The 13640-nt window shown below is 36.7% G+C and overlaps 2 protein-coding genes across 2 annotated transcripts; one reads left to right on the forward strand and one right to left on the reverse strand.

Annotated features, from left to right (window-relative positions):
- Window positions 1-441: 441 nt before the first annotated feature.
- On the reverse strand, window positions 442-1464 carry LOC115621555 (E3 ubiquitin-protein ligase RFWD3-like). The gene has a single exon (XM_030515226.1). The coding sequence runs from the start codon at window positions 1402-1404 to the stop codon at window positions 724-726; it is 681 nt and encodes a 226-aa protein (XP_030371086.1). The 5' UTR covers window positions 1405-1464; the 3' UTR covers window positions 442-723.
- Window positions 1465-8995: 7531 nt separating this feature from the next.
- On the forward strand, window positions 8996-9939 carry LOC115621572. Its single transcript, XM_030515259.1, has 2 exons — window positions 8996-9455; window positions 9535-9939. The coding sequence occupies exons 1-2, from the start codon at window positions 8997-8999 to the stop codon at window positions 9835-9837; spliced, it is 762 nt and encodes a 253-aa protein (XP_030371119.1). The 5' UTR covers window position 8996; the 3' UTR covers window positions 9838-9939.
- The last annotated feature ends 3701 nt before the right edge of the window (window positions 9940-13640 follow it).

Here is a 13640-nt window from a genome sequence, read left to right on the forward strand (position 1 = left end):
TACAAATTATAAGAGATGCACATAAATGGCATAGAAAATAATAATTTTATCACTTAAAAGACAAAAAAAAAAAGGAAATGAATTAGAAAATACTTTTCATATATAGGAATTTGCCACATTCGTTTTATTTGTGTTCAAATTATTAACATATTTCATTCATCATTTTAAGCAACTATTCTTTTGTTTAACGAGAAGTACATTCATGGGTGTAGGCAAGATCTTGGCACTGTTATACAATATACAGCAGTATACTAACGAACAAAACTATATATTCACATTGTATAAAAGTTTGCAAATTATACATGTATGTAGAGTTCTGTCTATAATTGTGAGGCATGATCAGTATATTCACAAAAAGCTTTAGAAACCAAAAATCTCGCTGTTAAATAGAGCATATTGTTCGAAGTGTAAAGCGATAGAAATATATTTATATGGAAAATGTCGTATTTGCAAGATCTTTTTATTTAATTACCGGTGAACTCAAATGCCAAACAGTTTTACATTCTAACGAATAATTTTATCAACTTACTACAGTCTAGTCTCTTATTATTACAACAAAAAATTACTCACGCAGATTTTCACTGAAATTTTGTTAACTTATTTACCCCCTGAAAAGTTAAGTTTGTGGATCCGGCATTTGTTGTCCGTCAAAGCAGCCAGATAGGAACCATTTAGCGTACTCACAGGCACAGACAAATAACGTAGACCACCTCATTCGACTCATCACCCAGCTGGGTGGCCCGGGTCGTGGTCAAGCGGTCCGCTCAGGCTGGCTGCTGCCTCACCAAGACCTCCACCGGAAAGACAAGCCCGTAGTTGTTCGTTTTCTCTCACCAAGCTCCTGAATTTTTTCAAGGTTTGGATGTGGGCCATTTTTTCGTCATTTAAATTGGTTAATAGGTGTTCTGTACGACGCCTTTCCGCAGCTAGCTCGCTGCGCAAGCGATGCACCTCGCTGCGATCAATAGCTTGCAAACTGCGGGCGTAGATGTGGCGAATGTCTCGAGTAGTAGCCTTTGTTTTGCACACAGGGCACATCTTCACAGCTGGTCGGCGCCTGCGCTGCGTCAGACAGCGCCTTAAGCAGCTTTCGCCGAACAGATGGCCACAGCGAAGTGAGACGAGTCGATGCTCGCCGGATACTTCCCACGAGTCGAAGCATATTGGACATGTCATCCCATCGTCTTCATCAGAATTGGAACGCTTGCGCTTCTTTGACGGTGGAGGTGCGTCCAAATCTGCAGGTTCACCCTCTTCCATATCTGCAGGTTCAGAAGCTGTTGCGGGCTCTTGTGCTCCCTCTGAGGTGGGAGGTCCGCCAATATTTGCTACAACAACAACAGCCACCTCAACTGGCTGGTCAGCAACAGGTGGTTCCGGTGCAAGATCGCGTTCTTCGTTCATTTTGTTACTACACTTTTTTAATTTTCGTTCATGAGTTGGGGGTGTCAATTTAATTTACTTTTAAATGTTTGATTTTATGCTCGTATGTATCTGAGCCTATGCGATGCATATGTATTTGACAGTCTGGTTGTTCTTGGCATTTTGAGAGATTTCAAACCCCATTACTCATTGAACAAACCTCGTTTATAAACAGGCTGCTGGTCTGCACTTTGTATCTTTTTAGCTGCAGCACAAATTTGTTCTAATCGTGTTCTCCGTTTTCTTAATGTCTGCGCTGATTTTCAATTAAATTGCTAATGGAGACAAACAATAACCAATGCCGGCCTGTCAATGGGGAGCGCCCAGTTTGGTTTTTCATAACGGTTGGCATTTTTAATTCACATACATTTTATATTTAAATAAATGACTAACATGGCCTGTTATACTGACGATTTGTGGCAGTTATTGTGTGCAGTTGTGAACAGTTTTGATTGACTTTGCCACACATTCATTGCAATCGTGAATAGTTGAGTTGTTGTGCAAGTGGGTCTGTGATTGAAAGTGGGATTAGAACGTTTATCAAAGCCAGATAAAAGATAAAGCCAGATTGATGTCTACAAATGTTGAACAAATTCTATGTGAAATGAACTTTATGTTTGAACGCAAAAGGAACAATATACATATATACATAGCTACATAGTAGCTACATATTTTCATATTCATTATGATTATTGTTATGCTCTACGAAGATATTTATTCTAGCCGCAATAACATATTAACAATCCTATTTAAAGGTAAAATTCTACTTGTATGATTGAATGAATAGCTCTACCATCGCTAAGAGTATTATATTGAAATACACAAGGATTCGCCTACAACTCTTTTGCAAAATTATGGAGGAAGTCGCTCTTTCAACAATTGGTTAATAAATTTTAACATAAGTAGGAGTGTGGGAGCTTTCTGATTATTGTATTATCGAATTCTCGGATGTCCTAAAATATTGTTCGTATTTTAAAGACCTGCAGGTAGGATAATTATTGGCTTGCTGCTAAGGTTGCGTTAAAAGTAAAGTTCTTGCGAAAGAATCTATAAATTGCATTGAAAAAATAATTTATTTTGAATTATTGAATTTTAAAATACTTTTGCAATTTGTTACGTATATGTACATATTTATATCTTAATTAAATACTAAATGGCTTTTATTTGTGTTCAAATATTGAGATATGGTTGATTGTTTTTAGCATTTTGGGAGACAATCATTTTGCATTTCAAAATAGTGATTGGGAATTACAGGCTTATATTTTTAGTAGCTCAGCAACCTATTTAGAAGAGACTCAAGATAGTTAACCTAGTCAAAGACACGGTCGATTTAAATGCTTTTATTGATTGCTAAGGCCAGTATTAAGAATTCGAATTATTAAGGAGTCAAGCTATCATTTCTCCTCCATCTGGCATTACAATAGATAGATAGTTATGTATATTGTATGATTTAAGCAAAAATGCCAAAGCAAATTGGCTGAAATCTATTGCACTCAAGAGTGGAGCCAACAAGACAGCCTCAAAGTGCAGATCGTTGAGTGGGGAGCTCCTTAAACCTCTCAAACTCAAATAAGTTTTTGCCAAAACGTTGCCAATTTTTTCTTTGCATTTTCCGTCGGCATCGATTCAATTGCTGTTGTTTTTGTTGTTGTAGTAAATTTTGTTCAAGTACATCAAGTTCGATTGCGTTCTTTACCTTGAAATCTCGTTTTCTATCCGTTGTTAAGATTTTGTTGCCGACTTGCTGTTGCTATTGTTGCTGTTTTTATTATTATTGTTATTGTTGTTGTTGTTATTATTGTTGTTATGCAGCTGCAAATCTTTTGCCGCCACTTTGCATGCTGCTGCCTAATATTTTATTTATGCACAGCTTTGTTGCTGTAGTTGTTGTTCTTTATTGAGTTATTTGTTTCGCATACAACGTAATGAGTGGCAGCTTTTATTATCGCTGCTGTTGTTGTTGTTGCTGTTGACTTTTCGTTATTCTAAATACTCGATTTGCATTTATTTATATGCCAGACATTAATTTGAGCGCTTAAAAACGCAATTAAATCGTTTTAGTTTGGCATTTTATACAGTTTGTATTATTGTTACTGATGCTGTAGCACTAGTTGCTGTTATTGCTGATGTGTTTAATAAATTACTTTGATGTTTTATTAATTTTTTCTCTCTCAATAGAACGAGGCTTGAAATGCGGAAATTACATTTGGAAAATGCCAATATTACAAACATACTATGCATAATAAATTGAGAATGATTACGATCTTATCAGACTTTAAAACTAAAATTAATCAAGTGCTTCTAACATTTCGATTATTAAAATTTTAACACTTTCTTCTTCTTCTTTTCAGGCTTAAATAATACTTTTCAACTTTTAAGCATTCGAACACCTATTAAACTTTATTGTTTTTCAACATCTTAAATTCTATATCGATTCCGTTAGCAATAACCGCACATACTAACCTAAGATCCTCAGCTGGACCAATAGCCGGACCAACCAGACAGACCGACTAACGGACGGACAGACATGGTTATATTTACTTATATCATCATACTGATCAAGAATATATAAATGTGTAGGGTTCAAACAACTTAGCAAATTCTTTTAACTTATGGGTGCATGGCATAAGCGTAAATCAGATATGTTTCGGGAAATACACATCCGTATCGTATATTTTAATATTTTATAGAAAGTCTTTAGCTTTTCATAGTTGCCAATTAATTTTTTGATTCCAAAACACGATAACTCTTATTTGCACCAAATCTATTCGGAATGACAGAAATCTCTAAAACAAATGGAGTATATATTTATTGAAATGTATATACATATATATCTCTATTGTGTGATCTACGTTATGTCCTTGTGAATGCTACATAAGTACGCTTAATGTTTTTGGATTGTAATAATTATTGAACACTCACAATTTCTCCCAGAAAACTCGTGATTTTTTATTAAGTCGTGGAAGTGGAAGTGGAATACTTGTATATACTTAAATCATGATATTAATAATCTGCATAGTACTTTCTACTTTAATATGCAGTGTGCTAATTAGAAGATTCAATAATTTAGACTCTGGGCTGATAAGACGTCTCTGGTCCCCCTTCCATTTTTTTTTTTTGTGCAAAGCACTTTAGCAATATGCATTTTTTTTTGTGAGAGCCAAACAAAAAGCGTTGTTTAGTTTCTATATGCATCTAATGGCATACCGTGCCAAAGCAGCTCCAAAAGTGTAGTCAATTAAAAATTCGTCTACCTGCAACAACAAAAATTACAGAGTGGGCTAAATGCATGGCTGTATTAGTGTGTATACTATTTGCGTGTTGTGTGCGCTTTGCATAAACCTTGACATGAAAACATTCACACGTTTTGGTTTTGGCGCACACGAAAAAAAAAAAATTTAAAATTAAAAATTACGTATACGACGCGTATGCGCGACGAGTCGACGGCAGCGATCTGGCAACGCTGTACCCAAAATGCAACGCTTCGCTGCATACGAAAACCAAAACCTAGCCCCCATTAGAACTGTTGTCGTTGTTGTTGTCAGATTTTCTATTTCTATTTAGTTTTGGCTGCGCTTGGCCTCCATTTCGGTATGCATTCATAACGCGGCCGTATCTTTGAAACGGCTTTAAAAGTCGAGGTTTTCATTGGTTTCCAATTTTGCTGCTCGCTGTTTGCCGCTTGCTATTTGAGACGTCGTCGTCGTCGTTGTTGTTGTTGGCGTCGGTGTCGGCGTCGGCGTCATCATCAGCGTCGTCATCATTGCTGTCGGCGCTTTGTGCCTAAAATTTATCGCTTGCGTTTTTTCGAGCGGCCACCAACGCCGTTGCCGCTGCCGCTGCTGCCGGCACCTCCTCGTCGCTATCAACCTCGAACTTTAGATTCGTTTGCAATGTTTATGAGAGCATAACATTTTTGTTTGTTATATGCGCATCAGTATGTGTAAACGTGTTTTTTGTTAGCTATTTTGTTTTATTGTTAGAATATACTAGCAACAACAACAACAACAACAAACATGAAAAAACTGAATGTCGCGTGTTTTATGTCTCTGATTATTTTTTTGTGGCAGCAGTTTGTGAAGGCAGTTTCGACTTCGACTTCACCTTCAGCTGTTGCCTCAGCCAGAGCCATTCAATGCCACAACAGGAAGCTAGCGAGGCAGTTACAGTAACACACTTTTCCACAGATACACACACACACACACAGCATTTACATTTCTCAGTTTGGCAAACCTCTAAGGTCGCTGCTCATGACGCAGCTCACCTACTAAGCTGAAGACAGTTCTTGAGGCAAGTTCCAGCGTTCGTTATAGTCTTTTAGTGACTGCCTTTTAGATGAGCCTGCTATCGCGCTATTACCATTGCACTTGCCCCTGGCTTTGAGCTGCCCGGCTAACTTGTTTTGCGTTTAGGCTTTTGAGTTCTTAAAACGCGCTTGATAAATAGTAATATTACAGTGTGCTTGTGTGTGTGTGTGTGTGTGTCTGTTGGCCACTTTATTGCTCTTGACCCTAATGCCAATGCATGGATATAGCCAGCGGGCGTTTGCACAATTCAACATTTTCAAGTAACTCGTTGTTTATGTACATTGCTGTACAGCTCTTTAAAGAGCTCTTTATGGCTGGCTACTGTGTGCGGACAATTCACTGAGCTTTTTGGTAGTGCTCCATCACACATATACACAGCAACACACACACACATACAGGAAACAGCGCGCCCACTTCCGCTAACTTGAACACCCAAAACACCAATGATTGTATCTGTGTGTGTGTGTGTGTGTGTGTGTGTGTGTGTGTGTGTGTGTGTGTGTGTGTGTCTATTGCTGCTGTGGGTGCTCCTGTTGCGCGCACATGTTGCAGGAAACGTGAATTTATCGTGGCGAGACCTAATGGGCCTATGCCACGGCCCAACCCGAATTATGCGCAGGTTGCAACAAAAGAACTGCCCGCAGTCTTCTGCTCAACATGTGGGCTGCAACTTTTTACGTCGGTAGTGAAAATATTCAATTATGAACTGATGACAGAATACTTTATTTCTTGATTGTGAAAAAGAAGAACAAGCAGAACCTATTACCTGTCTACTTTCCCATAGTCCATCAACTATAATGGAGCAATTGTTCCTATATGTATAACCGCTTTATGATACTTTGATTTGGAATGAGTTAAGCGACTTATTTTGGGAAAAAATATAAGAAAAAATTCGAGCGGTTAGAATTGATTGAATATTGAGTTTTATTATAAGAGGGAAATATTAATATAAATAATAAATATTATTAAGGGAAATATATATTAGTGCTTTTAAATAAAGGGCAGTTAAACGGGTTAGTAAAGATTGAAATCCTTGGATTTGTAGAGCCCAGCATTGATTCATATACAATGTTTGCTTCGGTGATAGAAAAACGTAATCACACTTTTCTGCAAGGCCGTAAGCATTAGAACATCTTTATAATACGAAATATTTAGCTATTTTTAGTTAGGGTTTCTAAATGTGGTTAATAGGTGTGAAACATAGCTGTTAATATTAAGTAATACATAGTTTTATGTTAAAAGAATTGATAATTTGAGAGGTATGTCAAAGTCATGTGAAACCAAATATCAGCAAACTATTATAAGTACTCAAAGCTCATAAAGAATTGAAATTATGCCGAGAATGGAAAGAAGTTTGGGTATCAAAGAGGCGTGTAATAGTTAATCGCATCACAGAAAGCTCCTAAATAGCGGGAAAATAATGTAAGCTTTTAATGAACATTTTTAAACTGGTTCAATGGGCACACCTACATCGCTCACAGAAGCTATACAAATATATTTGAGCATCTTCTTGCAAAACTATGCTTCTGTAACTAAAGCTTTGCTCAGCTTAAAAAGCCATGCACGTTGCAGGTTGTTTTCTCTCAAAAATCATTTAATTTGAGGTTACAACCTTTAGCATGTTTTGTTTTGTTTAGCTAGCTGCTAACTTTCATGCCCTTGCCAATTAATTTGAGCAAAGTGCAGCGTGCAACGACAAGTGGCTTTAATCTGTAATAAATTTAATGTCCACACAAATCGATGCATTTGCTTACACATTACTACGTACTTGCGGGTATAGAGCGTCATGTATGGCTAACAGGTCCCGGGGGTGCATTTACTCCTCACTATAAACTGGAAGTTGTCCGAATAAAAATAATCAAATGACCGCACAAATAGCAGCTACAATAGCAACACCAACAGCAATAGCAACAATACAATAATGCAAGTATTTGCAGTTACAATAACTGGTTCTATTATTTAGATTTTTCTGTTTTTGTTTTCTACACAGATTTGCAACGGCTGCTTGGCTGGTTAGATTTTGCGTTTTTGCGTTTTGTCTATTTGTGCAGCAACCTTGAATAAATTGTTTTTCATTTAATTGCAATATTTTTCACAGTGAGATTAAAACAAAATGGCAGATTCACTTTAAAAATATTGCAAGTTGTAAAAATAAACTTTTTTGAAAACTTTCCTAAACTCTTTTTGTAATTATCAATAATTTTTGAGTTGAACAAATGGTTTATTAAAATTTGAGATACACCGATATATGTTTCTTGGCGAATCTATTAACATAAATGGAAAATTGGTATTCTAAATACAGAACGTCCTTAGTAGTTCCTCTACTTCCACTGACACACTGCCATCACCTAATCGTTGTGATATTCCACAAACCAACTCGTTATTCTACGCGTATGTCAGGTTTAAATAAATCAATTCTAAGCATTGCAAGAATCGTCAATTCTATCTTTATTTATCATATTCATTACCAGTCCGTTTAACAATTCGATATGCTCTCTTTTGCTTAGGGTACAAATTATTTTGCATATTTAAACATGTAAGCTTTATGGTTAAGTTGGTTTTTTGCTGCCGCAGCTAAAACTGACAACGGTTTAGGCGATTCCGAATCGGGCTTGTAAATTTGCGTTTTAATTAGGCGCTATTTATAAATTGCATAGCTCATCAAAGGCAGCTAAGCTCAACATAGAGAATAATAATAAATTAAAAAATGTTGATGCTGTTTGAGGTTGTGAGAGTCTAAATGAACCCCTTGCATTGCTAAGACTAGATAGCATAAAAATATATATGTAAGTATGAACATTAAACGTTTTAACGTGCCTTTGTTTATGTCTTAATAGCCAAGACGCCACTGTTGTAATTCCAAAGACTTAGGCAACCAGAGTAGAAGAGTTGTTAGATTCATTTCTCCAGTTACAACGCTCTTCATCTTTTATACCAGGCGGTAAATTCTGTACTCGATGAAAATTAAAAGGAACCTGTCCTTACAATTGCAGTCCACGTACTGGCCACAGCCTTCCTAGCCAAATGGTACCGATCCTCGGATTTGTCAGACCCACAGAGTTCATGAGCAACGGCATGGGCTTCCCCCCTTAACATCCCCAGAGTTTCTGTTGAGAAGCTACAGTGTATGTCAGAGTCGACTAGCTTATACTTAAGCTTTTAAGTCCCCAATTGTCTATATATTTTTGTTATGTGTCAAAAAAATTGTTCTGTTTTTATGTGCATTGTGTTGTGTTTTTCCCCCAAATACACAATTATATTAGAAATATGAATTGCAAAGTTCGTAGACTTGACCTCTTGCGCAGTGGAAACATGTCCGACTGTGAGGTGCAAGTGGCCTATATGGATTGTGAGAGGAAGACGCGATGCCGTCGGATATTTCGCTGCCATAAGATCATTTTGGTATCGGCCTCCGAAGAGTTCCAGCGCATGATAAGTGATCCGAACTTCCAGAAAAATGGATGCATACTGCTGGTTTCCGATGCCTCGCCGGATGCTTACGAGGCCCTCCTCCTGTACATATACACTTACGAAATATGTTGTGCGACTTCACTGGAAATGTGCAAGGAAATTCTGTACTTGGCCAACAAATATGAAATGGACGACTTCGTTGAGTGCTACATAGAAAAGCTGGCAAATCAAGATTGGCCTGTAGAGGTGGTCTTACAGATATTCCAGTTAGCTAATGAATATAATAGCAAGGACTTGATGGATCTGGTGGCCGAAGTAAGTAATCTCTCTCTCTCTCTCTCTCTCTCTCTCTCTTGTATTGTAGATGAACCCCATTTTAATTGTAATATCACAGAAAATCCTGCCGTTAGCACCCCAGCTGCTCAATGACAACTCATTTCTGATGCTAAGCGTGACAGAATTAAAGGCACTCATGACCATCTTAAAAACCAAGACCGAAATGACCGATAAGGAACTAGTTTCTGCGCTCAGAAAGTATCAAGTCTGCAACCGAATTCGCTATAATGACATGGAAAAATTTCAGCAATTTGTAGAGGTTACTCATCTCTTTGGTGATTTACTATTCGAAGTGGATGGTACGTTGGCTCCAGAAACGGAAGCTGTTACAACAAAAGAAGATTCGCCGGAAAATGCTTAACAAACTACAATATTTTAAGAAAATAAATTGAAGCTCAAGAAAATATTTTAAATTATATTACGAATTAAAAATATTCAAGATTAAAAAATGAAGTTTGATTCATATTGCTTATTTTCGATATCAATAAAGATATAGTTAACACCTGTTCCTAGCCGAACTGTCTCTTCACTTAAAAGCCTCTCTTTTGAGCTAACTGCGGAATCTCTGACCAGGAAGAGCTGTGACGGTAATAAATCTTCCCCCACCGGGTCTAAGGTTCTACTATATTTCCCCTTTTTTTCTGTACATATTATTTTCAATTTTATATTTAAAATTTCTTTCCTAGCTTATATTTATAACTTTTATATTGTTTCCTTATGTCGACAGTCTTTGTTTGTTGACATCAAAATGTAATAAATAAATAAATAGTCTGCAAACCAACTTTAAACTTAGTAATTGATTAATATCGAACAAGTTTTATCAAATGCTCACATAGCAAAAAATAAAACAAAGCGAAATTTTGACACAGCCTGACAATGAAAAAGCTGCCCTCTTAAAATTAAAAAGATTTGTCTCCATCGAAGCCTCCATATTGCCGGTTCATATTTGTGCACATAAGTACAATTGACAAAAAATAAGTAATACTACAACTGATAAATGAAGACATTTTAAATTAAAGACAAAATATTGATATTCTCCAAAATTAGCATGATACTACAAGTATATGTTCAGGCTTATATCGTTCGTTCTTTCTTGTTGTTACAAACTATAGAATAGTTTTGTTTGTGTTGTTCCCAAATAAATGTTGTCAATGGCCACTTGTTGTTCTTTTTGTTTCTGGTCGCTTTTGTTGCTGCCACATCAACGTGCAGTGTACAACGTGCAACTTGAGCTGCATTAGGAAAGGTCAGTGCCATCGCCATTGCTGTTGTCGCTTGCCGCCGCCACCGCTTGCCACAAATGCATCAAAACGCGCTTTTTGTACGTCATCTGTCCGTCCGACTGTTTATCGTTTGCTCGCTTACTCTGTCAGCTGCCTCGTCGTCGTCGCCGTCGCCGTAGCCGACATCGTCATCATTGTCGTTATAGTCGTTATAGTCATCCCTGCCGTCTGCGGCAGGCCCGTCCCAGTCTCAGTCCCAGTCCCATACTTTGTCTTGGGGTTTCGCGCTTACTTGCTTTTAATTCTTGCATTGCGTTTCAAGTTGCAGGGCACTCAAACACATCAGCTCACACTAACACACTAATAGATGCACACACACACACACACACACACGCACGGGCTGTTGTATGTAGTTTAACGCAGCTGCAACTGCAATAGCAGCGGCGGCAGCGGCAACGACACAAAAAAACGCGCAACTCATTTAAAAATGCCAACGTCCATCACTGAGGATCGCCGAAGATGGCAGAATTTGTTGTCGTTTCGCTTTTTTGTCAAATTGTTTTGCTGAATTTTCTTGAGAACTTTTGCATTGTATTGCATTATAGTAGTGATGTTGTTTTGTTGTGGCATGGCATGTGCTAGAGCAAGAGATCCGAGGAAGTGGCCAATGTGAAGACAATGAACTGTTTTGTGTTTGTTTTTTTTTTTTTTTTTTGTATGTGTATTTGTACTGGTTTGTTTTTTGCTTCTTGTCTTAATTCTGGGCTTCTTTGTTGTTATCGTTGTTGTCGGGTATCCTCATTTCCTCCAGCCATCAAAATATTATTTTAAATGCTTAAAATAAATATCGAAAGGTTGGATCGAATTTAAAAGATTTAGAAATCAATCTAAAAGATATAAACAACATTTCTGACATTAATGAACAATGTCTGTTTAGCATTCTTACGATAAAGCTAATAGGCAGATGGAAGAATCTATAATTGACAATTTCATTTACGACATTCGTAATGATATAGACATACACAAATTTCATTTTCGAGGTTTAACCACTTGTTGGCGCAAAATCAAATAGAAAATTCAAAAATATTAACTCCGATACCGGTCTTGCAGAATTCTGTCTAAGACAATTCTGTCCAAGACATTCAAAAAGCGATAGCTATTCGAATCCAAATTCTGAAGCTTAGTTTCCATACCTTTCAATTGACATATTGATCATCTGGCTCTAATTAAATATAAACGAATTATCATCATAATACTTTATACAGGGCAGAAAGGATGCCTACGCCGCTACTTAAACTGTCATCTTTAAAGATATGTTTTATGTTAAAAGGACGGCATAACAAACGCAAAAAAACATTGAATAGTTACTTTTTCGTTGAGTTTTTGACGCAAATCGACCCAAAACATGTATATTGTATACATATATGTATTAATATACTTGTGAATTTGAATTTTCTATCGCTATCTAAGTAAATATTAGATACCGAAAGAAAACATGAACATTTTTCACTTAAAAGTGCCAACTATTAACAGGTTTTGCGCCAATTGAAATGAGAAATATTCGTTTAAATTTGCTAGACGAGTAAACAGCAAAACTAACAACCACAGCAACAATCACTTGAACAAAATTGAATCTAATTTGTGGCAATTAAATTGTGCGCAATTTGTTATTTTATTATTAATTTATTTCTGTTTAGCAATTCGAAGAGCTGCTAACGTACGAGAACTGTGCATGTTCAAGTTTATTGTTTTGTTAGGCTCCACAACCTTTTTTTGGGCCAACTTAAGCCAGATAATGACATTACTTAACCACACAATTGCCAACAACAACAAGCACACACTAAATTGCTGCTATGAGGCATCAAAAGAGCCCAACAATTTGTGGTCGAGAGCAAGGATTGCTGCACATGTGTTTAGCAGAGTTGCATATTTGGCTATTTTGGTTTCAGTTTTAAGCCAAAATGGAAAAGGATTTGCTTACCATAATCAGGAATACCATAATTTCTGTGAATACAGCACGATACTTAGTATTTACCTACAAATATTTCTAAATTTAATAAAGCGATAAAGTAAAGGAAAAAGTAATAGAGCCCAAACTATTTGAATATATAATTACTTACGATCTTTGTTATTTTAACTTAAAATATATATGCTTAGATATAAAATTTATTTAGGCTTATGATTACGTTAGCGATTAATGGAATTTATTAAAAAAAACTGTCTTATAAACTCAATGATTATTCAACCTTTATTAATGGAATAAATAGACATATTAAGTTGATTTATGTTCATTTTAAGAAACAAGATTGTCAATCACCTAATTCTAAATATCTTTCCAAATATCAGTAGCAGTAGATCTTTCTACATCGGTAATAGGCAACATCAGACAGTCGATCGGGCGATCAAAGTGAACTATCTAGTTGAAAATACATGTAATTTTAGGATCTTCCACAGATTTGGAAAACTATTAGTCTTCTCAGTAGTTTCTTTTTTTTTTTTAAGTAGATGAAATATTTGGCCAAGTCCATTCAATTAAATTCTCAAAAAGTTTTGAAGGCCTTTAAATTTACTAAGAAGTACATTTTAGATACCAATACCGTATATTCCTCCAAATTCTAGCTTTTTCTATCCACATTTTGTGGCACGCTGGAACACAATTTTGGCCACATTTTGTGCCATCGACGTCGGAGGCGGGCGCACACACATTAAGTCGTGCTCCTGTGTCTGACTGACTGGCGTTGGCTTCTCGCTCCGTTCTTTCGAGACGCCACCTGTTGTGGCAGGCAAGTTCAGCATTGTGTGTAATTTCATTATGTAACCGACCACAATGGCAGCAGCAACAAGAACAACGATGTTAGCACCGATTACGAAATCTAAATCGAAAATTGCATAGCACTTTCATTTTCAATGCGAACACACACACACAATACGCACACAAACA

This window comes from Scaptodrosophila lebanonensis, unplaced genomic scaffold (genome assembly GCF_003285725.1).
Source record: "Scaptodrosophila lebanonensis strain 11010-0011.00,11010-0021.00 unplaced genomic scaffold, SlebRS2 tig00000024-arrow-pilon, whole genome shotgun sequence".
Taxonomy (NCBI): domain Eukaryota; kingdom Metazoa; phylum Arthropoda; class Insecta; order Diptera; family Drosophilidae; genus Scaptodrosophila; species Scaptodrosophila lebanonensis.